General features: G+C 40.9%; 1 protein-coding gene across 1 annotated transcript; it reads left to right on the top strand.

Moving 5' to 3' along the window:
• Positions 1-248: 248 nt before the first annotated feature.
• On the top strand, positions 249-25,424 carry CHMP4C (charged multivesicular body protein 4C). The gene is made up of 5 exons (XM_006193932.3): positions 249-639; positions 18,356-18,533; positions 20,714-20,828; positions 23,487-23,652; positions 23,837-25,424. Exons 1-5 carry the CDS (start codon positions 450-452, stop codon positions 23,899-23,901), a joined length of 714 nt encoding a protein of 237 aa, XP_006193994.1. The 5' UTR covers positions 249-449; the 3' UTR covers positions 23,902-25,424.
• The last annotated feature ends 346 nt before the right edge of the window (positions 25,425-25,770 follow it).

Genomic DNA, 25,770 nt, shown 5'->3' with positions numbered 1-25,770 from the left:
TCAACTTGCTTATCCAGGTCGGCAAAGCGCACCGATACACAGGCTTTCAGGCCCCGCACGAGACCCCTGGAAGAGTGGCTTGCTTTCCTCTGAGCCGTGCACAAACCGGTGCGTGGCCCCCGGCTGCAGCCCGGTGGGGCTTTTCAACTCCTCCGCCCGAACTCCCGGAGGGCCGGGTGGCGCCGGCCGGCCGCGTCCGATCGGTGCCCTCCCCGCCCGCCCCAGCCGCGCCGCGGGGCGGGGCCCAGCCGGCCGCCAGGAAATGCCCAGGAGAGGGTGTCACCTGCTCCCGACGACTTGTTGATTCCCGGGAGGGCCGCCTTCCCGGGTCTGGTTCCCCCCGCCCGCCCCGCCTCCGAGACCAGAGCCCGAGCTCGCGCACCTGTTCCCCGCGGCGCGGCCCCGGGGAGACCCTCCTTCCGGCCCGCTGGCCCCCCAACTCCAGAGCCATGAGCAAGTTGGGCAAGTTCTTTAAAGGGGGAGGCTCTTCCAAGAGCCGAGCGGCTCCCAGCCCCCAGGAAGCCCTGGCCCGACTTCGGGAGACAGAGGAGATGCTGGGCAAGAAGCAAGAGTACCTGGAAAATCGGATCCAGAGGGAGCTCAGCCTGGCCAAGAAGCACGGCACGCGGAACAAGCGAGGTAGGCGCGGGTCCGGCCCCAGGCGGGAGCCCTCAGCCGCCGGCCTCCAGCCCTTTCCGTGGGGACAGTCCCGTCCGGCCCACAGCACCTGTCCCCACGGCCTTTCTAGGAACTGGGAATGACCCCCCAGGGCCCGGACTTGGCCAGAGCTGAGCAAAACACAATCCTAGATGGCGAAACATAAGGAGGCACCAAAAATCTCAGTAATCAAGCTAAACAGTATTTTATGCAATATTTAAAAAAAAACCAAAAACTTGAAACTGATACAAAAACATCCATGGTGAACAAAATATCAATATTTAAATTAAGGAGAGGGTGGATATTAGTGATTTTTTTCCCTACTGCCACTGGCTCTTACATGTCCTGCACAACACTTCTGTATTTAAAATTATTTTTTAAAATGGGATGTCTTGTTCATCATGGATGGTTTTGCATTAATTTTGAGCTTTAAAAGTATCACATTAAAATATTATTTATCTGGATTACTGAGTCTTTCTCAGTAATGCCCGCTTAAATTCTCTCCTGGTTTGCCTCTCCCTGGTCCAGCCTTACTGATCTCAATGCTAAATATCAACTTTTCTGTTGTGTGTTTGTATTTTGAATCACACATTTTAACTTGCATGTAAATCTCCAGTGAAGTAAATTCTGGTACGTTCTGGTTTCCCTTCTCCTTAGCTGTTGAAGACTTTAGTGGACTGTTGTGCTGTTGAGATATGATACCAAAAAAAGGTCAGAATTAAATATTAATTCTATCGCTGGCTTCTGCTACACGGAAGGGACTTTGAGTCAATAATAAATCTGCACCTTGAACCCTTTGTTCTTTGCCATAGTTAGTTGGTTTCTTTTGGTGTAGGGCTCTGTTCATAGAGAATAGATCCAAACAGCGCCTAGGCACATAAAAAAAAAAAAACAGCAAGAAATTGAAGTGATTTGTTCTTGTAACACAAGGCCAATGTCAGACTGAGCAATAGAAGTGGCAATACTGGACTCACCACCAAACCCTGAACTTGCAACCTCAAGTTGGGCTTCTTTTGTCCCATCGAAGCCTTGGGAAGTTTTAGTTCCCTCTAAATGACCCTGCCATTGTTTAAAGCAGGAAAGGAATCATGTCTCCTGGAGTTGACCTTGAAAATCCTGCCTTTTTCCAGAAAAATGTGCGTGATCCATTGGTGCCCATTTATTACCGACAACAAAAAGGCCAAGTTTCATTTTCCTCTGCTTCTGAGTATAACTTTTGCTCACATCACAGCCTGTTTTAGACTTAAGTGCTGGTTTCTATTTTTATGTCTGAAAACATTTTGGGAAGTTATGAAATGGCAATTTCTACAGAGAGACTCTGCTGCTCCTGGGCCCTTTCCCCTTCAGTTTGATGGACGCTCTGACATTTGCTTAGTATCTGTCAATGTTTTTTCCCTTCCTTTTTTGTTTCGTCATTCATTTGGAGCTGTATATAGCTTTATCTACAGTGGTTGCTCCGTATATATTGTCTTTAAAAAAACCCAAAAAATTAAACATCCGCTTTTAGGAAATGGTAGAAATATAGATTTGCTTTTAGAAGACAAAATGTAAAATAATATAGAAATGTTCTTAAATTGGCAGTGCACCAAAGTATATACAAGTAGACTTTATAAAGGCATCAAAAAATTTGATAACACTAATTAAGAACATCAATCTAACTTCCTTAGATCAAAGTAGCTATGGATGTAAGAATCAAGTGCAAATAATCAACTAGTGTCAGAAAAGTCATTTATTTTTTGTCATTTGTCCTTGGGAATGTCATTGGTGTTAGCCCAGGCCTGGTGCTACAGTGACTCTGGGAAGAGGCTGGTTAGCATGAGGCCATCTGTAATCTATAAAATGGTAAGAGTCCAATCATAGACCATGCATTGGGAACACTGTCAATATCAGAATCTTCCAAACAAACCAAATAACTTTGTAAACACATGGTTACTATTTTCCATTAGCCACTGGAAAATATTTTCACACACATAATAGGTCAAATATACTCAGTACTAAATAGGCCTTGTACTGCACAATGTTGGTGTTAGAATGGCTGTAATTTACCTGGTAATCAGAGTGACGTAATGTACATGCAGTTAATTTCAGATAACATGCTGTCAAGGATACTAGTTGAGTAGTCAGCTAGTATTGTATCAGAAAAGGCCACACTCCTGGCCAGTACAAATTCTTCCATGATCTGTTTCTCTCCAACAGAAGTTTTGACATCATTCTGAATGTCAAAAATGGGTTTTGTTGGTAAAATGAGTAACTCTTGAACTAGCATAATAAATGTTAGAAATAGGATCTCATTGGTGAAATTGTGGATTGGCTAAAATAATTTAGAGGTATTTCCTGGCTTCCCATGTAAGAACAGGTGTTAAGAATGTTCTAGGTTTATAACTAACCACATTAGGTGGTACCTGAAGCTTGATCAAATCGGTGCAGTGTCCAGTCCTTGGTTCAGGTGGATCTCTGACCTCCCGCAGGGCACAGCCCCCTGCCAGGAAAGGTTGCTGTCCATCTTCAGTGAACTTTTCATGTAAGGTGTATTGGACTAAGAGGACATAGAGTTGGGACTTCACCAAAATCATGGAACAGGTTGATGAATTGTTTTTTTGCCTATTTGGCTAATATATGTTTGCTTAATAAGCAGATCTGCGTCTGAGACTTGCTTTTATTATAACTCGTAGCAAGGTTGCGCAGTGATAGCTAGTTCTTCTCCCTTCAAACTTCTTTAGCAGTTACCATAATCTACCAAAAAGTACTTGAGTGGGCACCACCAAATTGGTTTTGCAATAGCCGTGTTATCAAGCTTCTGCTGATCTACAAGGGTAACAGTTGGAGCGAGATTTATAATTTGGTTAAAAACTTGAGGCGATCAGATTCCTGAGAGCAGTTTATTCAGATCACTGTGCTAGAGTGCCTGCTTTATACTAGTAATCTGCTTTGTGAAAAAGTAAATTTTTTTATACATCACTTAATTATTTTCTACTTCTGCCAAGCCCTGTCATCTAGAGCAGTTTTCAGTCCTGGATGGATATCAAAGTCACCTTGATGCCTGGATTCCCACCCCCCTCGATTCTCATGTCATTGGCTGGGGTGGGGTTTGGGCAACAGTATTTTTTAAAGTACCCACAGGTGATTCTGTCCTGTGGCCAGAGTGAAGGATAAGAACCTAAATCCATAGCAGTGTTAATGGGGTAGAAATAAAAGTCTTCTTAGTCTTGCAGAGACTTAGTCTTGCTTCTTAACCATTTTCATATCATGGTACCCATGGGCACTGATAACAGTTGTATGTTTCACTGGGATAACCAAGGACCAGCAGCTCAAGGACTCTTGAGATCCCAAGTTGGAGCCTCAGGAGCTGAAGGCATCAATATTTTAGTCCACTGCAACGCTCTCCTGCTGCATTTGTTGGCAGGACACCTTAGAGGTCACTGTTCTAACTTCCCTTAGGAAGTCTTTTTAAAAATAATATCATTAAGAGATGGTCACAGGGATTTGCTTAAGTATAATATCCCGAATATGTGAATATTTGATAGAAAGTAACTCAGAGTTGTAGTTAAGAGGCTGGGCTTCAGAGCAGGCAGCCCTGGGTTTGATTTCCCGCTGCCCTGCACTTCAGAGATCTCCTTGGCCTGCGGGATTCTCAGCCCCTTCATCTGCATAATGGCGGTGATAAGGCTGACGCTCAGAGTTGTGAGGATTAATGACATTCCTACGTAAAGCCCTTAATTTGGTGCTCTATAAATACCAGCCTTTGTGATAACATAGCATTTTTTTCTTTTTAAGCTGGAATCAGCTTCCTAGTAAGTTCCACTTACTGGCTCACATTTTGTCCTCTGGAATAACATGGGGGAAATCTCCATCTGTCACATGAAGACCTCTCACATATCTGAGGACAGCAGTCACTTCCCTGAGTCTCCTGTTCTGCAACCCCACCTCTGGCACTTCCTCAGTTACCCTTTAATGTGCTGAGATTTGCTCACCAGGGCCGGTCAGGGTGAGGCGAGTGAGATGCCTTAAGAGTGAGTGCCCGCTGACATCTTTCCGCTACATCCCCTCCCTCTACTGGTGGCCCTGTCGCTTACCTTTGTCCCAGGGAGAATAAGAAATCCAAATATGTGACTGGAAAGGTGTGGAGCCAGGCCGGAGTTACCGCGAGGCCTCTGGCTGTTGGGAAGTGGACTTAGAGAGATTACAGGCTGAGATGGAGAGGAAGCGAATTTGGCCAAAACCCCTGCTGGGTATCATTTCACAGGATGCCCGTGAGAACTGGGTGCCGAGGCCGTCCCACTTTTTCACCAGCTGCCTGGTGAAGTGCGACTCCAAGGCGCAGAGTCCTCTGTTTGGCCTGTTTGGATAAGCGGCTTACTCGGAGCCCTGTGCTGTTTTGGGGCAGGGATGGATTCGCTTTCATCCTCATGCAGATCTGGTCTTCCTTGGAGTCAGGGTGTGTGCGCAGTCCTACCGGTTTAGCTCAGTGTGGGAACCTTTTTGGGCTCTCGAGTTTGCTTTTTACGATAGTTGTCCCAGAGCTGATTCTGCAAGCTTGGACACTGGGGACCAGAAGAACCATGTAAAGAGAACCACATCGGTGTCAGTTGGTTGAGTGCCAAGCCAGTGAGGGCAGAAGCGTGGCTCAGGTAACAGGACACAGACACGATCTACATGACCTGGATGGAAGTTCCCCGGGGAGATACCACTTACCTGGTGACCTCCTTTCTTAACTGAGTTTCTCAAAATGGGGTCCTCAGATGAGCTGCTTCAGAATTCCTGGAGAATGCTGGTTAAAATGTATACCCACTAGTACCCATCTAAAAATTCTAATTTATTCGGTTGAGTTCAGGGTTCAGAAACCTGAACTTTGAATAAATAACTCGGTGATTCCCACGCAGTCGGAGAAGCTGAAATGATTATCCAATGGGCTGTTAAACTGGGAGGCACTGTCTCTGCTCTGCTTTCTTTCCTCACCCATCTCTGTGGTTTCTCCCCTCCTCCATCATCACTTGGGAACCCAGATGAGAAATGTCAATCCACCCCCTGACCTTGCCATGGCGAAGAAACATTTCCCCAGCTCTGACAGTTCGCCCATAGGCACCTGAATTAGTTTTCTTTAGGGAAATGCATACGAAACTATGCTTCCAGTCGTGAAGTGTCTCAGAGTCCTCTGGTATTCAAATTACAACTGGGCATCACAATAAAGAGTTCCATTTGCCTCATATTAGCCAACTATTTTGTACCCCCATTGGTGTATTCTGGGGTCAGGGAAAACAATTTTATTCCTGGGGCATTAACAACCACTACCTGGGTCTATTCTCCAGTCAACTGCCCACTCTCTTCTGGAAAAGACAGATCAGTATCAATGTGTCCCTCCCTTATCCTCCACCCCTCAAATTCCCTTCCTCACCTCCAGAGCCCCCTCTGGCTTTCACCCCATGGTGGGGAAGCCTTACTCATCTGAACCAGCCCTGGGAGTCCCATTCACGTAAGCTGTAATTTTAAGACTTATAGCTTTCTCAGCACCTCTCCCCCTCCTCTGAGCCCTGGCAGGGACCCTACACAGGCTTACACTCTCGCTCACACACTCAGGTACTGCCCAGCACGGTGCCTTGGGTTTACGGTCTCTTTTGTTCTGCAGATACAGCCTCAGTTTGTATCCATTTTCTCAGATGCCCTATCAGTTGCTTTTTCTCCATTTAGACTTGGATCAAGTTAAATATCCCAGCTGAACCTCCCCTTCCACCTCTGCTTAAATCAATGTGTTAAGCTTCCATTCCATATTTTACGTTTATTTTTTATTAAATATCATCTTATTTTCAGTTGTCTTAAAAGTAAGATTTTTAAATTCAAATTTCATTGTCTTATAGATGAGCTAGTTCTTTTAGTTGAATCTGTCACAGATTTGTTCAGCCGCCTTTTGTTGTTGTTGTCAAAGTATTTGTGAAAGAGTATTGAATAAGACAAGAACCAAGGGCAGAGCCTCGTGGCATGCCACTGGAGACTTCATTCCAGGGTCACCTCTGCATGATGACAACAGTGTTTCATGTGCCATTCAGCTGAGACACGATTACCAGTTTGATGGATCAGCAGTGAGTTAGTTCAGTTATTCATCTAGCTGTGAACACACCTGACTTGTATCTCTAGCCCATATCATCTTATTTCTCTATTTTTTCCCCGTTTTCCCTAACAATGCTTCGGTATAGCTTGTGAATTATATTTCTAAAACCAAACTATATTCACAAACCTCTGGTTCAAAATGCTGGTGTATGAACTGATAGTATGTCGGTTTCATCAGATTTACGTGGGGAGCTCTTTAAGCTGCCACAGCAGGAGACTGTTTCAGGAGATCTGGGATAAGGTTTAGGACCGTGGTACTCAAAGCCTTCTGGATGATTGTGATGTGTGTAAGGTTAGAAGGCCAGTGGGTGGCCCATGTTTTTTCTTTGTGTCAGCATCTAGTAGCTCAAAGAAAGGAAGTCTATGAGATTAGTTTAGTGTTTTGGTTTTTTTTTTTTTTTCATCTTTTTGGACTTGTATTGGCTTCTGGTTACCACTGGCTTTTTTCCTCTAATTCATTAGAAACTAGAGGATAGATTGTTGCTGTTCTAGAGTCATTCTTTCAAGTTTCTGTGGCATAAATGTTGACAGTTTGCTAACATATTATTGCTACTTCTACAAGGGTAATTGGTACTGTTTCTTGTGTAATATAACATTACCTCTAGTTTATTTTTTTCCTTCATGAGTGTGAAACAATATTATAAATACTGGAACATTCATCTGTTATGATTCTTCATTTAAAATTCACAAAGCTGGAATACAGCCCTACATTTGGGGAGATGTTTACATTAAGCAAAAATATAATTTTCCTTGATTTATGCTATTTTTCAGTATATCAAATCAGCCACAATAAAATAGAATAAGGTAGAAAAGTTTTTACTAGCATCATGATTATGCAAAATCATACAATTTCTGCAGCTTCAAGAAACTAGGACAGGAGATTACTGTGAGCTTGCCCTCAGAGGTACTCAGTATCACCAGTGTACTTCTTGGTGTTTATGTCAGATCAGATTTCATTTTCAAGATAGTAGAATAAAAAAGAACTCAAAATGCAAGAAGCTCTAATCTATAAGATACGAGGCAAGGGACCTAATACTGAGTTTTGAAGTTTACGATGCTTTGCTTTGGGGTGGGGTCAGGCTTGGAAAGGCATCAATAATCCACTTTGGTATTCCATTTTTGTGAACCTGTGAACCTATTTGTGGTTTTGAAGGACAAAATTAGCACAGACACTTAAAATATATAGATATTACTGAGGATTTATTTTTTTAAGACCACACTCTCACCCCTCTGCCTTAGTAAACTGTAGCCAGAATGTTTAGTACATACTGGTAATTTCTCCTACTTTTTCTGACTAGCATTTGACAGACGTTCTAACACATATACAATTGGCCCAAAAGTTTGCCAAAGGTAAAGGAGCAAAAGAGCAAGAGACTGGAATAAATAAATAGAAAGCAATATAAAGCAAATAGTAAACCATTTCCTGAGTAATTGACTTACTTGTCCCAGAGATTTTGTGGTGCTAATAGGGAACTGCTTATTGGAAATATTCAGGAATAAGTCCAAAGTTTTATATGGTTGTGCTTTAAAGCAGTAAGAGCTATTAAACTTGGAAGAGTGGCTCTCTCAGCCCACTGCTAAGCCTTTTCCCCAAATATTTCTATCTTATGGGTATTTCCAGCGAGAGGATGGGGAACAGCTAAATCCCCCCACCCCCATCATCTGCTCTGGGCACTTTCCATCAACTCTTCTTCAGTCTAGCAATTTAGCGACGTAAATACCAACAGGGTAATTGCTACCCTCAAACAAACCACATCCAGAAAAGAAAGTAAATAGGAATGGTGATTTTAAAAGTATAGGAAAGGGAAAGTTGATCCTTCTCTGTTACAAGCTGAGAATCCTTGCATGAAAAGTTCCTTATTTAAAAATTAAAATGTAATGTCAACCATCTAGCTTAAGTGACTGAAGTTTACACTTTTATATTTGCCTTACATGTCAAGTTAGAGGAATAAAATTGTGCGACCAAATATTTGACAAGCACTTTGGACATCTCGTTCTCTATTTACACATGGATTTCTAGTGAATCTTCTTGCTTCTTTCACATAGTGCTACACGCTGCACAGTCGTAATGGGTGTGTCTCCTTTGCTGCAGCAGGAACGGTGCTCAACAGGCCTTTCTCAATGAGCAGTGCTGTTTACATTACCAATTCTTTCCGTGTATTTCATTCATGTAAAGTGAAAGTCAATATAACCTTGGAGTTTGAACAAAGATATGATCCTCACTCAATACTCACTCAAAACTTCTACTGTGTTAACTGCAGCAGGGAAGAAAAAAGTATAATTACGTATAACCAACTTATACATATTTCAAAGATTACATACACAAGAACCTATGTTTTATCATTTGTGAGAGTTTGACAACTTTTATTTAGGTAAAACTATATTCGTTGAATATTGTTTTCATATTTGAAAAACTGAACGATAGTACATAGAGTTCATCACCAGTTTCAAGATAAACCTTTTTTTTTTTTTATGAGGGGCAGGTAATTGAGTTTATTTATTTATATTTGGAGGAGGTACTGGGGATTGAACCGAGGACCTCATGCAGATTAAGCACACACTCTACCGCTTGAGCTGTACCTTCCCCCAAGATAAACCTGTTCTTAAAGAATTTCAAATAGCAGTAGTCACCTTGAGGGTAGAAGCTGTGTATTTGTTGATCATAGGATCTCCAGGGAATAATCACAGAATCACAGGCAGTGGGAGCTGAAGGGGACTACAGGGATAAAGTTTGTTGGTTCTCAGAAGCACTGCAAGCCACGGGCACAATAGTAGGAAACACTGATGCATCAAATGAACAAGGAATAGTTATTTACAGGTAGAAAATAAAACCATACCCCACACACACATACATATATAGAGATACATATACAACACACGTGCACATATGTACACATGCATATACATGTGTGTACACATATATGTGCATGCATATAGATGTACACGTGCATACACGTACATACACACATACACAAACTTACACACCCACAGTATATCCAATTACATCCACAGGTATCTCCGTCTACCCTGTAGAATGAAGCATGATCAGCTATTTCTGAGTTTTTCTGTTTGACATTTTCTGGTTTCATATTCCTACTGTTTTCCATATATTCTAGGCATAGCAGGCCCCCAAAGGTTACCAATTTGTGAGGCTACTAATACTACTAGTAGCAAGTGGAAAGCTCCTTCATTCACTCGGTTATATAATTCTGCCTGCTTAAGCATTTAATTGGGTTTTTACAAAGACTATCAAGTAGATTTGAATGGATACATTGGTATGTTGTTCCAATAACAGGTTAATTCTACTTGCCTGGACATTGACCTGGGGAGCAATTAATTATAAAAAAAAAAAGAATTTCAGTGTGTATTTAAAATAAGTCTTTTATGTAAGCATTTCTTCTTTTTTTGACAACTGCAGCCTGAAGCTCTTTTAGGTCCTGACCTTCCCCTCTGAGATTTACCTCCTCTGATAATCCCCGTTGCGACATCCTGGTGGTAGGAACTGCCTCATCTCCAAGTGTAACCGCGAGCTGTTTAGGATGAGGAGGGGAACCTCATTTCTAGTCAGAAAACAACTTCAGTTTCCCTGTCCCTTGCTATCTTTCTGCACCTAGAAGGGTCAGGCCTCCTCTTTGTAATCCTTTATACTTTATTGTATTAATCAATCACTGTTTCTTTTTTTTTTACACAGGATTCAGTCCAATGTTTCTGCCTTGCTTACAGCAATATTCCACTTCCAAATGCCCTTTTGTTTACTTTCTCCAAGCTCATGCCTTTTTACTCACTGTCTTCTCGGGCATCTGCTTTGCCATTGTATAATCCCCTACGTCATCGCTGTGGCCAATCTTCTTTTAGCTGCCCGTTTACCCTTTTTATGACATTTAATGTTCTGAGACCTCTGAAAATAGGGATCTTACTTAGAAGATCCAGTTGGTGTAGCAGGCTGGTGTGATTTGCTCTGGTTTCTAATATACATATGCACCAGAAACCTTTGCATTGTTTAGTAGGAGATTTGCAGTCAGGTAGGGCCAGGGGCTGGAAGGAGTTCTTTGTGTAATACCTTTCATCATTCATGTTCTTTACTGAGCACTGTGTTTGAGCATCTCTGTAGACAGTCACCTGGCTTCATCTGCATCACCTCCTCTGTGAGGTCTTCCCTTACCCTCCAAAGAGCGTCTCCACATCCTTCTGTGTCTCCGTGGTACCTTGTACATGTCTCATTCCTTTCCTCTATGTCTCCTCTGCTACTTGAGGCAAAGGATGTAACTTACATGTGTTAGTATCCATGAGAACAGTTCCTGTAAGATGGCAGGTGCTTAAGAAATGCTTGCTAAATGAAGAGTAAGTGATCGAATGTCTGTTTTCTATTTTGCCTCCTCTGAGATCGTAGCCTTATTTCTTTGTCCCTGCAGTGCCTGACATAGTGACAAGCCTGTGGTGGCTCTTCAGTATGTACTTGTGGAGTGACCAAAATGAGTGGGTGAAGAATGTTTTTGTCTTTTTTTTAAATGAAGAAGGCCAGGGAAAATTCATAATGAGGTGGCCCTGGATAAATGAATGTGAGAACGTTCCAGCATTTCCCCAGCTGATTCCAATCTAACTTGTGACTCAGAACAGAAGCATTTTGTTTTTATCCTATTGATGGAATGCTCGTGACAATGCTTATTCAGATTGTTTTTTGAGAACTAGAGCAAGGTTCCAGAAATAGAAGGTATGGTTTAATGAATGAAGTGATGTGTGTGTGAGTAAGAACAGGGCTTACAGTAAAGTTTCTCAAATAAAACAACACGATTATGTGACTTCCTAGGTAAAAGCAAAAGAGGACACAGCGAATTATGAGAGGCTTATGTCACTTCAGCACTCTCTGGGATTACTCTTCCAAGCCTCATCTTTTAGGCTTTCTCTAGAGATGTCCATTCTTGGAAGAGAAAAGAGCCATTGTAATGCAGTTTTATCTTTCGCAGACAGATGTGTCTATAGTCACTGGATATAATGGCTCCTAAAAGGTTCTTCTTCTTTTTTTTTTTTTTTTTTTTTTGCCAACTAATGGATTAACAATGCACATACTTATAAACCTTGAATGAGTGAAGAACAACAGAGTGACCTTTCCAACTAAGATGCCCTGTGCATTATATGAGCAATGAAACCACAACTCTTTTCCACTACAGCCTGAAGTTATTTTTTATAGATAACTAACTGAAAACCTTCCTCCTCTGGAAACATGGGTAGAGTAAAGTTGCTTAGGGCTAGTTGAATTTTGGTTCAAGTGGGTAATTCTTTTTTTCCCATTTTTAATTAATTTTTAAAACTTTTATTGAAGTATAGTTGATTTACAATGTTAGTTGCAGGTGTACAGCAAAGTGATTCAGTTATGTGTATACATACACATATATTTTTTCTTTTCTGGTTCTTTTCTGTTATATGTTATTACAAGACATTGAATGTAGTTCCCTGTGCTATACAGTAGGACTTCTGTTAGTTGTCTATTTTATATATGTTGATCCCAAACTCCTAATTTATCCCTTCCCCCTCAAGTGGGGAATTCTTAAATTTCAGTCCCAGTCCTCAATGTGCTGTCTAGTAAGGGCTTTTCACAGTATATATGGGACACTGTTCTGTGGCTCCATTGCTGAAGGAACATCACTGTTATACAAGGAGACAAAACCTCTGGAAGCTTCCTCCCATGAAGGGATACAGTAGATTCCTTTGTTTTAGAAAGAAAGTTTTCCGGGTTGCATCAGCTGCCTGAAAGCACATGCAGGAGCTTGGAAGATTGAATTGCACATTCTACATAGGTTAAGTTACACGGCTCTAAAAACATCCTTCTTTGCCAAATCAGGAAAAATGCTTGATCTGCAACATTTGTTGAGTGTCTTAAAAAAAAAAAATACAGCTATTTCTTTCCCAAATTGGTTACTGGAAAAGTTAAAGCCTGTCCGACTCATGGTGGGCCCGTGGCATCGTTGTTTCCTGTGAGAAACAGCTCACAGGACTGCTCCTCACAGCTAATCCTTGGCTCTTTGAAACAGAAGCCTCTTGTCTCAGTGTTTGAGAGAAGCTTCCCGTGGCAGGCAGAAGCCACAAAGAGTGTCAGGTGTCCAGGGGCGGGATCCAGCCAATGCAGAAATCATCAGTTTTGCTCATACAAGGGTTTTTTGGAAAACTGTAAATCAGCTTTTAAATTGGAAGGATTTGGGAAGCAAATCCGGATCTCTTGCTTCTTTGGAACGTGTGGAAGGAAGGCTGGGCGTGCAGTCTGCATGGCAGCCGTGGACTGGAGCCCAGCGGTGTGGCTTCCATCATTTCAGGCTTATGCTCTCCTGGTCACTGGAGTGCCACTTCTTCCTGTTGACTCCCTGGTACTGCGGCCAGCGTCCACTGCCATCCTGTTGTCATTCTTGTGGTATTTTTTACTGTTACAGCAGAAGCGTTCCTCCATCTCTTTCTCACAGGTGAGGAAACAGAGAAGGCCCTTCCCCTTAACCTCGCTCTCTCCCCTTCACTTACTCTCATTACTGCTGAGTCCCTCAGAATTTTGGACGCTGATGTAGGTCAATGTCTAGTTTGTGGTATGGGGATTATAGTGTAAATTCAGATCCCACATTTTGGTGAATTTTCAAATTTTCCCCAAATATCTTGAAGGGCAGAAACCATATGTTAGCATAGGCATTCCCACGTCTCTTCTCTGAGCTTCATTTGGCTGTTCCGTAAATGGGGTATACTCCCCGTGAGGCTGGGTGATTGTTCTAAGAACTAGGGATAACTTATGGAAACTACCTGGACAGAGTAGAGACTTAGCAACTTGATATTATTACTAATATTATGTAACATTCCTTAATTAATGAGATTGAATATCCTATTTCGGAGACCACTGAGCAGCAAGTTACCTGCTTTTTCACCCTGCCACTGTAACAGGAACATCATATTACAAAACAGCTCTGCGTTTCAATGGTGCAGTACATTCTATGATTCAGCAGACCATCCCAGGAAGCTAAACTCCAAATACACATATCCACCCAACACCCCCGGGTGTGGAATGTTCAAAGTCGGTCTCCTCCCTCTCTCGTCAGGCTGGTTCAGTGTCTGTACTTTGTCGGAACCTAACTGATACCCATTGACCCAGAAGCATTTTTTTTTTTTTTGGTAAGAATTTTTTTTAAGTTCTTATTAAAAAAAAAAAAATCTCCTAGTAAGAATTAATTTCAGATTACTTTCTGAAAACCGAGAGATGCAATTTGGTATAAAAGATGGGGCTTTGGAGTCACTAGATCTACAGTGTAATCCTGCCTCTACCAATTAAACACTGTGTGTAATAACCTTAGTGTGTGACTTTAGCTCTTCTTAAATGATGCTCCCTCACTTGAATAGTAACAACGAACAACAACAACAATACCTAGAAGGTGACAACAGGACACTGTACTCTGGAGTCAGAGTGCCCACTTTCAAATCTAAGCTTCATCTATTTAGTGCTAAGTGGCCTTGCACAGTTGCTTATTGCAAAATGGGGATATAACTTATGCAGTTGTTGAAGAGTAAATGAAATAACTTATATAAAGTATTTAGTGCAGTGCAGGAGCCTAGGGAGGGGTTACTATATGTTAGAACCTTCACCGTCATCATCATCATCATCATCGTCGTCTCCTTCACAAGATTCCAGAACCACTCGTTGGGAGCCACGTGGTATGATGTCCAACCTTGCCAATATTTTTTACTACTAATAATAAATTCTGGTTGGGACATGATTTTGGGACGTGACTTTCCCAAGAATATACATTAGGTCATGGAAGAAAAATTCACACCCTGGCCTTAAAGGCCATACTCTTTCTGTTATACCATGCTGTCATGAAGCACACAATTATCAGATTTATTCATTTGATATTCATTCATCTGATCTTCTGTAAAATGGGCCAATAGTAGTATCTACTCTTGGAGTTTCTGTGAGAGTTAATGATGTAAATCACATAATGCACATAAAACACTTAACGCCAGTTTGGCATACAGTGAATGCTCAGTGAATGTTGGTTTTTCCTGCTGTATTTTGTTGATTATGCCCCAGGATCTGGGCCGGGTGGTGGGGAAATAGATGAATAAGATGCTGTATCTTTCCACAAAGGGCTTGTCCATAGTATAGGGGAGATGGAGTAGAATAGATTTCTTAGGAGCTCAAGTGGTAGAGAGCGTGCTTAGCAAGCACAAGGTCCTGGGTTCAATGTCTGGTACCTCCTCTAACAATAAATAAACCTAATTACCTCCCCCTGCCAAAAAATTAATTAATTAAAAAAGTAGATTTTATAAAAATTATAATCAAGTGCAATCAATGCAATAGTAGATGTGGATCCACAGGCAGAGTGACAGCAGAGGGGGGTCAATCAGCCACCCTCCCTGCATGCGGAGAAAACCCTCATGCAGCCCTGGTCAGTGATGTAATAAGCCTCTGTACAGTGTGATACCATATATACAATATGATATTGCAGAAAGGCCTTTGCACCAGATGACTTTTTTTAAAGTTCTTTCCTAAAGGACAGATTAAACAGTAAATTTGTTCTTTAAAGTGTAAATGCTGTTCAGCAAGGACTTACATTGCGGTGTTGCAGCTGGAGAGGGAAACAGAGCAGAGCTGAGATAACTCTGGACCTCTGTGGTGGGCAGAGAGGGATGGAGAAGGAAAGTTACCACTCAAGGGAAACACAGAAAAATGATCCGCACCTACAAACCCCTTCTTTGGCACCTATAGGAATCTCCAGCCTGTCTGCTTCCTCCCTCCCCATGGAAGGAAGCCTGTCTGTTAGTGGGCCCCACCCACTTCTGCTACAGAGCTTTGGGTAGCTTTCTCTTTCCAGAGGGAGACCTCATGGAGAAACACACTCACATAACTAAAAGAGGTGTGGCTACTTATACTATTATAAATATGAACCTATAGTAGGTCAGAAGAATTTCTAGGAAAGGCAATTGCTTGAAAGAGAAAGATCAAAATAAGCAAGCAACTGAACAAGAGAAGAGAGATAATGTAGGAAATAAAAGGTGTTAAAAAACAAAACTTGTATTAGTATCTTCAGGACAATCAAGAAGCTACCGTGTTGGTACACTGCTGGTGGGAATGCAGTTTGGTGCAGCCACTGTGGAAAACAGTATGGAGACTCCTCAAAAGACTAGGAATAGACTTATCATATGACCCAGGAATCCCACTCCTGGGCATATATCCAGAAGGAACCCTACTTCAAAATGACACCTGCACCCCAATGTTCATAGCAGCACTATTTACAAAAGCCAAGACATGGAAAGAACCTAAATGTGCACCAACAGATGACTGGATAAAGAAAATGTGGTATATGTATACAATGGAATACTATTCAGCCATCAAAACCGACAACATAACACCATTTGCAGCAACATGGATGTTCCTGGAGAATGTCATTCTAAGTGAAGTAAGCCAGAAAGAGAAAGAAAAATACCATATGAGATCGCTCATATGTGGAATCTAAAAAAAAAGAACGTAAATACGGATCAGAAACAGACTCATAGACATAGAATAAAAACTTGTAGTTGCCAAAGGGTCGGGGGTGGGAAGGGACAGACTGGGATTTTAAAATGTAGAATAGATAAACAAGATTATACTGTATAGCACAGGGAAATATATACAAGATCTTGTGGTAGCTCACAGCAAAAAAAAAAAATGTGACAATGAATATACGTATGTTCACGTATAACTGAAAAGTTGTGCTCTACACTGGAATTTGACACAATATTGTAAAATGACTATAATTCAGTTAAAAAAAGTTGTTTTTTTTAAAAAAGAAGCTACTGTGTTGGAAAACAGGAATGGGCTGTCACAAAAATGAGCAACAAACACTGCATTTCAGTGTAAGTAACTGTTGAAATTCTATCTATGAAGCTTAATGGTTCCTTAAAAATTGAAAGAATAATTTAAAAAACTGGTAATCATCTGGAAATAATAAAAGTGCAGATTATTTTAATCAAACATTGGGAGTTTGGGGGTGATAAAAGAATCTTGTCTGAAGACAATAAGTTTTATAGATACTGATTAATTTTCAGCATGGATAGAAAACTTAAGTTTAATAATATGTGTATATTTTAAATACAGGAGTCTCTGTTAAAAGAATAAATTTAGTATATATAAAACTATCCCATAATTAAAGGGGCAAAAATGAACAAAGCTAATCAACCTACATAAAGACAAGAAAGAACAAACAAAATTAAAAGCATAACAAACAGAAAACACATAAAAGACGATGGTAAAAAGACCATATTAGATACCATATCAGTTATCACAATAAATAAGAATAACTTAAAAACTAACATTGAAAGTTGGAGACTATGATTAGTTAAAAACCATCACACACATTAAACATTCAAATATATGCTCTCTGTAATAGGCACACTGAAAAAGAGCAAATAGAAAAAAATTTAAATGGAGGTCCACGTGAAATTATTACAGGCAAATTGTAACAAAAAGAGAGCTGAAATATTAATTTAGTATAAAACAAAATGGAATGTAAGGCAGAAAGAATTAAGTGGGCAGCAAATAATATTTATTTACTAATCACCAATAAAATCCAGCAAGAAAGTATGATGGCTGTGAGTCTGTGCACCAGACAAAAAGCGTTGGAATAAGTGAACTGAATCTGCTGGAATTACAAGAAGACATGGACTAAAACAGAGTTAGAAAAGAACCTTTTCTCAGAAAGGCTCTGCTTCTGGTAACTTACATGTTGCAATAACTTACATATTTCACTCTGAGCTCTTTTTGTCAATTCTCTTTATCTTGATATTAGCAATTTTCTGCTGCTCTTTTCCTCCACTCTCACTAAAAGCCTTATCAAAACTTGTATTTTAAGGCCTGTTTTTAGGGTTCCTTACAAGGTGTCAGAGTCAGAAGGACTCTGTTAGTTTTGTGATTCCTGAAAGAAGCAGGTAAGGTTAGTTTCCTAAGTGTTAGTGGGAGGGTATTTGGACATCATTTTTCTGGAGGCAACAGTCTTTTTCCTCACCAGTATGCCGTTAATCCTTGAATATGACTCTATGGTGTTGATTTCATGAACACTCATGATTAGATGTAACCTTACTGGCCGGCTCATAATCACTTCAGCCCAAGACACGCAGCTTGGCATCCTAGATTTTGGATTTGTCACTAACTGACTACCTTCAAGCAAGTCACTTCTCTGGGTCTCAGAGAACTTGTCTTTGAAATAAGGAAAAGAGGTGAGAATAGACAGTCCTTAAGGTTCTTTCTTCCTCTCAAGTTTTATTTTCTATTACTTGATATTTTATTTTTATCTATCTTTTTCTCCTAATATCCAATATTAACAGAAACATTTCTGTGGTTTATGGAATATGAAATTTTGACTTTTCATCCTCTGACACTTGGCAGATCTTTGGAAGAATAACAAAATGTTTAAGGGCCCTGGTATTGGTACAAGCAATTAAAAGGGCAGACGTTACCCTTAGGTTTCTCATCTTTATTTGGTATCCTCTTTGTAGGCTTCTGCAATGCCGAGTTCATGGCTGGTGCTGAGGAATATTTCTTGAATAAGTGACTGGGCTCTCTCTTTATAAATGTGCCTTCTCCCTTATTTAGCTGCGTTGCAGGCACTAAAGAGAAAGAAGAGGTATGAGAAGCAGCTAACTCAGATTGATGGCACCCTTTCCACCATCGAGTTCCAGAGAGAAGCCTTGGAAAACTCACACACCAACACCGAGGTGTTAAGGAACATGGGCCTTGCAGCGAAAGCAATGAAAGCGGTTCATGAAAACATGTGAGTGACCTTGGTCTCCCTCTGAGTCATAGATTCCCTAACCATTGGGATGAGGCTTTGGACCTGTATGCTGATTTGGGCAGGAGCTGCTGACTCACTTAGACTCTTGGACGTGTTGTGACACAATGCTCCCACGGGGCACGATGACAAATCTATAGTGGCGAAAGGCAACGAAAATCCGTGAAAACATAAAATAATAATAAAGAAAATAATAAAGGATAAATAAAGGACATTCATTTGGCAGTTAGTGTTTCCCAGTTCCCTCACTATTGTCTGACACTCTACTTGTAAACACTTTCATTCTGTAATTTTAAAAAGGCTTAAATGTTAACGTCTGTGTGGGTGTTAGACCCATACAATAGTGGTTGTCAAACTTTGCTGAGACTCAAAAGTCACTACTAAAGAGAACACAGAAGCCCAGCCTCTTTCAAGAAAGGTAGGGGTGATTCTGATGCTAATGAATCCTTGAGAACCATTGACGGAATAATAGTTACGAGCATGGCTTTGGGGCCAGATTTTCTGGGTTATAATCCCAGTTCCTGCTGACTGGCCTTGGGCAAATTCCTTTGCCTCTGCCTGATTCAGTTTCTGCATCTATAAACTGGAGGTAATAATGGTACTTACCTCATGTGGTTATTGTGAGATTCAGGGAGATCCGAGGTATACTACCCTTAGCATGGCTCCCGGCACAACATAATAGCAGTCAGTAGTCGTGGAGGTAGTGGGGCTAGTGATTCACACTGAGAATCAGTGCCGGGGGCCCAGTCCTTTGTGAGCTTAAATAAGATAGTGAAGTTTGGGCCAAAGATGCACAAGAGCAATGAGTGCCTGAGGGATGGAGAGAAGGTTCCAGGGATGGAAAAAGTGGGAGAGGGAGAGGCTGGGCCCAGTGAAGACATCTTTGCCAGCATTTTCTTGCCATGATAATTAATTGCCAATCAGCCAGGGTTTTGACAGCTTCAGACAGCAATCCTAAGATTCATTATCAGAGTCACAACCCTCTGTCGTTGCTGTAAGCCGGGTGCTAAAATGTATCACAGAATCACAGCCTTTCTCTCCAGGTAGTTTAGCAACATCATCCCTGGGTGTTGTTCCTTTTGAGAAAAATTTCCCTCCCAGGCCCAAACGTTGGCTATATCTTTCTCATATGATTTTTTAAAAATAAATAATCCTTGTATATTTGTTATAAATATAAGAATTGGAAATAAGGGTGGTAGGAAGATGGCAAAAGTAACCTTTTTGATTACTGCATGGAATTATGTCAAAATACTCAGCTTTTCCCATATATAGAGTCTGAGAAATTTGCATAAAGATTTATTCCACTGGGAATCAAAATTGCAGTGTTAATTGCTTAATAACGAGGAAAACCATCACTTCTCTGGCATCCGATCTGGCCTAGCTTCAGAGTTGGAGGAATGATTCAGAGACCAGGTACCGAAGAGGCAGTCCAGATGCTGGCATTCAGACACCGACGACTTAACTGGGCGGTTCGGGGCCAGTGAGGCTCAGGCTGTCTTCAAAGCATCTGTCCATCCTGGGCCCTGCGGCTACCTGGATTCCTTTGCTAAAGCTGCTGATTCTTCTGAGGAATTCATGGGCCTAATCCTGCTTTCATCAGTAATCTCTCAGGCTATGGGAAAGTTCTCAGGGAGTCAGGATTTCAGAGCTACTGGGCACTCTCGAAAACAGACCTCTAGTTCCAGAGTTCAGCTTCTCAGAAAACTGCTGTCAGATAGCGGCTGCTGAGAGCCGCATGGTTTATCTTAATAACCACGGTGGTTCTTGGTGTTCCATGGCGTCACTTCCTGCAGAGCTGATACGTGGCAGCATGTATTTAAATTTTACATATGCCCTACCAGACAGAATTTCAAAATAAGTGTACAAATATTGTGAGTCATCAAATTGTTTGCCCTCTAGTGACTCCCGAATGTGATGAGTGCCAATTTAACTTAACGTCTATAATTTAAATATATATGTACCTATACAGAATTGTTACTTTTTTGGAAATGCAAATTCTTTTTAAAAGTTGATGCATATTAGCAACAGGAATCTTTGTTATCATGCTGAAATGTCTTAAGAGTTTATATTAAATTGACACATTTTTTTCATATGGGATTGTATCTAAATTCATAATTTTAAAGTCAAATTCTAAAATATGTCAACAAAAATTTTTTTCCCAGGGACGTGAATAAAATTGACGATTTGATGCAAGAGATCACAGAGCAGCAGGATATTGCCCAGGAAATCTCAGAAGCATTTTCTCAACGGGTTGGATTTGGTGATGACTTTGATGAGGTGGGTGATACAATATGAAAAATGCAGTATTATGGCTGCCAGAAAGGATAGCTTCCCCCATATGAAGCAAGCAGGTTTCCTTACAGATTTCTTTAAATATCATTAAAGAATAAATGATATTTGTTAGAAATGTACCTGTCTTAAGAGGGAAATAGAGTGTTGGTAGCTCTGATGTGAAGGAGGGATTAATACAGTTTGGCAAACAGGCTTTAATTAAGTTTTCAGCTATAAGGCAAAGCAGTATGTAAAGTTAGGGACATGTAATGGCTGAAGCCTAAATCGCCCCATTACGAGAAACTGAGTGCTCCCACATCTGGGCAAAACAAAGCAGACTGTGTCACTCTGCAAGGAACAGGTGATTCATGCTCTGTGGTTGTTACGTTAGAGGTCAGGCTGGCTCTGTTTGTTATTCAGGCGATGAAACAAAGTAAATGTGGAGTGGTGTTATTCACACACACATTCCGTTTAGGTGAATCAGCCCAATAATGCAGATCTGTAATTATAATGGTGGTGTCTGTACTGTGAATCTCAATTGTTCTACTCAAAACGCACGCAAGCAGGGCTAGTACGTATTTTGAAACGTTTCCTGTCCTCAGACTATCATGGCCGAGAATCTGGCTTCCTACACCCACGTGGTATTAAAAATGATACATCTGATAAGTAAGCTGCAGTTCCGCAGAAACCTGGAACATGAGGACTGGGTGGCGACAACTTTTTGAAATGATCTAGACCAGGGGTTGGAAAAAAATGTGGCTTTTAGGCCAAATGCTTCCCAAGTTCTGTTTTCATGTGGCCTGTTGAGCTGGATGGTTTTTATATGTTTAAAGGATGGTAGAAAAGAACAGTGACAATGACAATGACAATGACAACAAAGATGACTGTTGGACAGAGACCATACATGGTCTTCGAAGCCTAAACTGTTGCTACCTGGCCCTTTACAGAAAAAAGTTTGCCTCTCCCTGGTTAGACTGACAAGCATCTGATAAGTGTGTGATGACGTGGTGGAAAGGGCTCTGGGCTCACGAGGACGTCTGGGTTTCCCTATTTATTACTAAGCTTTGTGTAAGTCCCTTTACTTTTTCTGACCCTTAGTTTTCTCGTTTGTAAAATGAAAATGACTGGCTCACTAGATTATCTCTAAAGTTCCTTAGGTTCTAAAATTCTTTTATCAGTGAATAAATGAGCATTTGGTACCTAAAGTCTGAAAATGATGGAGATACTTATTCTGTCATCACATATTTGCTAAAGAAAATATCGATATCTTTTCAGTGCCATTGATAACTATCAAACACTATTAGCAATTCTGGGCATCCGTTCAGTGTGGGATGGTGTGGTCCGCTATTACCGTATTTATTGTATTTGCCCCTCATTGTCTTGTGAGCAGAAATAGGATATCAGAATGTTCCTTCTGAAGGTATCATTTTCATACAGCCTGTGGAGATCCGTAAAGCCCACGACTACATTGAGGGCACTATTCCACATGGTCTCATGCTACACACTTTCATGTTTATTTCCTTTTTATGTGGCAGTTATAACAGTGGTCAGACAGTCATTGAGCTTGCTGTATGTCTGATACACACTGACTTGATCAAATACTGTAATTGGCTTAAGGATCTCCACTCTTGGCCTGTAGTATTGTTACTCTCATCTTAATATAGAATAATTATTTGCTTATGCACCTTTCTCCCGCATTCAGTAAGCTCCTTAAAGACACGGGACTGTTCATTCAACTTTGTCTCCCCAGCCCTGAGGTTAGTACCTGGCCAGGCGTGAGCTCTCAATAAATTTATTCAATGATGAGTAAATGAATAAATGGTTGAATATAAGGGTGTCTTAGGTCACCTCTAATGATGACAGCCTGAGAAGTCTAATGATGAAAAAATCTAGTCTTGACTCCCAGCCTTTCTCAGGTGCCTTGGATGCCGGCTGTGGACTCATGGAGCCAGTTAGACCTCAACTAGCACAAGTCATCTCATATCCATAATAAGATGACTTTTACCCGTAAAGTCTCAAACTAATCTTGCCTCTCTAAGGTTCTTGACACAGAGAGCAGTTTATGATTAAACCAGACTCTGGGACTACCGCTAAAAGAAAGAAATACAATGCACTTACCTTGAGCTGAAGCCTTCTTAACTCAAACACACAGCATGTTTTTTTTTTTTTTTATTGGCTTTGGTAATTAAATGAAGGAACCATATTATCTTTGATTCTTTTTACTTTCAGTGTGTTATGGTTTTGTTATACCTGTTACTTTCAATAGCATTAGTGCAAATGAAAATATTTATTTCCTCCCGTTGAAGTTTCACAGATTCTTAATTCTTAACAGTAGAAAATAAAAGATACATTGGAAAAAATGACAGGCAATGTGTAAATTTCTTAGACACTGTGGAGGTGATATATTCAGCTTGCACAAATTACTTGAAAAGCTGTTGACTGAAGTATTGTAAGATTAACTCCAACAAATTTGCACAACCCCAAATATTCAGATTTTAATTATTGCTCAGTGTTGCAAAAAAGATTTAGTCTTAAAATAAATATTCCATTTCACTGGGTGCTCACGTCTCAACTGGGGAGCTAGATGTTCTTGTTACTGTGTTTGAGGAAACCCACTTCTTGAGAAATGTTAACTCCATAATTCTTCCTTTCTCCTGTGTTCAGGATGAGCTGATGGCAGAGCTTGAAGAACTGGAGCAGGAAGAATTAAATAAGAAGATGACAAATATCCGACTTCCAAGTGTGCCTTCGTCCTCCCTCCCCGCACAGCCAGACAGGGTGCCGGGTCGGATGCCGAGCGTGCCCTCCTCTGCACATCGAGCCCGAGCAGGTCTGTTCCCCACCTCACCCTCCTGGGGTCAGATAGTTCCCTGAAATAATAGCCAGGCACATCCCTTTTAGCTTTTCAGAAATATATACCTTTCTGTACATAATTTATACCTGATTTTGTGTGTGAATATTGAAAGTATGAATGTCACCAGTGTCTAATTTTTACCCATTTTTTTTCGCTCCAGCATCTTCCAGGAGGGCAGAAGAAGAGGACGATGATATCAAACAACTGGCAGCTTGGGCTACTTAAATCAAAACGGAATTTTTTGACTCCTAAATTAATGAGCTGTACATAAGACATAAAAATATCTTTTTGCCAAAATCAGAAATTAACAGAGATTCTGTTTTATATTTATACTGGATGAATAATTGTCTTTTAAGCCTTGTAAGTAAAGGTTTAAAAAAGCAGTTGTGTATACATATAGGAGTAGGGATGGAAAGGGACTTCTTAGTTGCTTTTGAGAAGATCTCTCCATACTGACGGGAGGGGGGCGTTCTACCTTGTTTGTTACTGTGTTTCCAGTCCTGGTACATAGTTGATACCCTCTATATATTTGTTGACAGAAAACTGAATTCTATTAACATATGAAACATACAACAGTTTATAAGCCGTCTAAGAGTGATGTGTTTAGGATAGCTGGGGAAAATGACTTCCTTTCCTATGCAAATGCAAGTTTGCCGTGTGTATCCATGTTACAAGATAACGTAGCTCATGGTGAATAAAAAAGAAATGTGCCTCTTGTAGGAGAGACTTCCTGTAGGGGAGTCTGGTGTGAGTCTTTACATAAAGATTTTCACTTTTGAGTTTTGCAGTTTAAAATCTTAAAGGAGTTTTAATTGGCGTTTATTATGCCAATTAAGCTTGGAATGGGGCAATGGATGAATTTCCCAAAATATCTGAAAGCACTAACAGCTTACACTGCTGAGCGAGGATCTCCTGGGTGTAATTTAGCCATTTAGGGAGCTGTGTTAACATCCCCAGGCCATTATGATGCTGTTCCGGCTTCAGCGTGCTAAATGTGTGGATGTTCATTCTTTTCTGTTTTGTGCTCTCTTGTACATTTATTTACACTTTACATCATTTTTCTTGTGAATACATACAAATATAGGCAATTAAAAGTATATCTGGAATCAAATTTTGGCCATAATGATTTTTAAATGAGAGTAAATTACAAAATTGTGTATTGCCCATAATGTGTCATGGACCAGAAAATGACAAATGCCATTATATAAAGTGATCTCATATTCCCAACATTTGCTTAATGACATAGTGAAATGGAAAGTACACTAAACCTGGAGGTAGGAGTCCTGGATTCCATCGCCTGCAATGCCACTAACACTGTGACCAGGCAAGTCATAAACTCCCAGCCTCTGTTTCTTCACTGGGAAATCTAAGGATTGGACTTGATGATGTCTAATGGTCCCATCCTACCCCAGGCCTTTTGTATATGCTGTTCTTCTTAGCAGACTTCCCAGCCTCTAACACAGACACCAAATCTTATTTATTCCTTAAATCTTAAGATGTCTTTTGTTTTGGGAAACTTCTGATTGCAGACCGTGTCTCCCTGTTGTGTGCTTTCTTGTTAGTCTGCTCTCCCCTATCACCTACCATAGTTTCTGTTGCATATTTACTTGAACAATCACTTAACTATTATTGTTCTTCCCTGCTGGCCTGTGGTAACTTGGACTGTGCCTCTTCCAGTTCAATTCCACCGTGGATCTCTGCACAGTCCCTCATATACAGTTGGCATCTAATAAAGATTAAATGAATGACTTAACAGGACCTGGGTTTATCTTTCACCTTCAATCAATTAGAAGATCAGACAAAATATATGAAGCAACAGTTTATAGATGTTGGACAAAGGGCAGCGCTAGACTGAGATTCCTGAGAGGCAAACAAATGAAATGAATACTTCCAGGGCCCGGCTCACTGCCTTCACAGGGAAGAGGGACCCAAACAGAGCCTGCTGGCCTTGCCAAGTGGAGGAATTCTGGGGGGAGGGGGGGAGATTCCCGGAAAGGAGGTTGCTGCGGAGAGAAAGTGAGAGAGAGAGAGAGCATTCTGGAAACGTGCAGAGGGATCCCTTCAAGTCCTTTGCTGAGAACTGATCTGTGTACG

The sequence above is a fragment of the Camelus ferus genome, chromosome 29, assembly GCF_009834535.1.
Source record: "Camelus ferus isolate YT-003-E chromosome 29, BCGSAC_Cfer_1.0, whole genome shotgun sequence".
Lineage (NCBI taxonomy): Eukaryota > Metazoa > Chordata > Mammalia > Artiodactyla > Camelidae > Camelus > Camelus ferus.
Note: the sequence above shows the minus strand (reverse complement) of the source record. Positions and strands in the feature narration are given on the sequence as shown.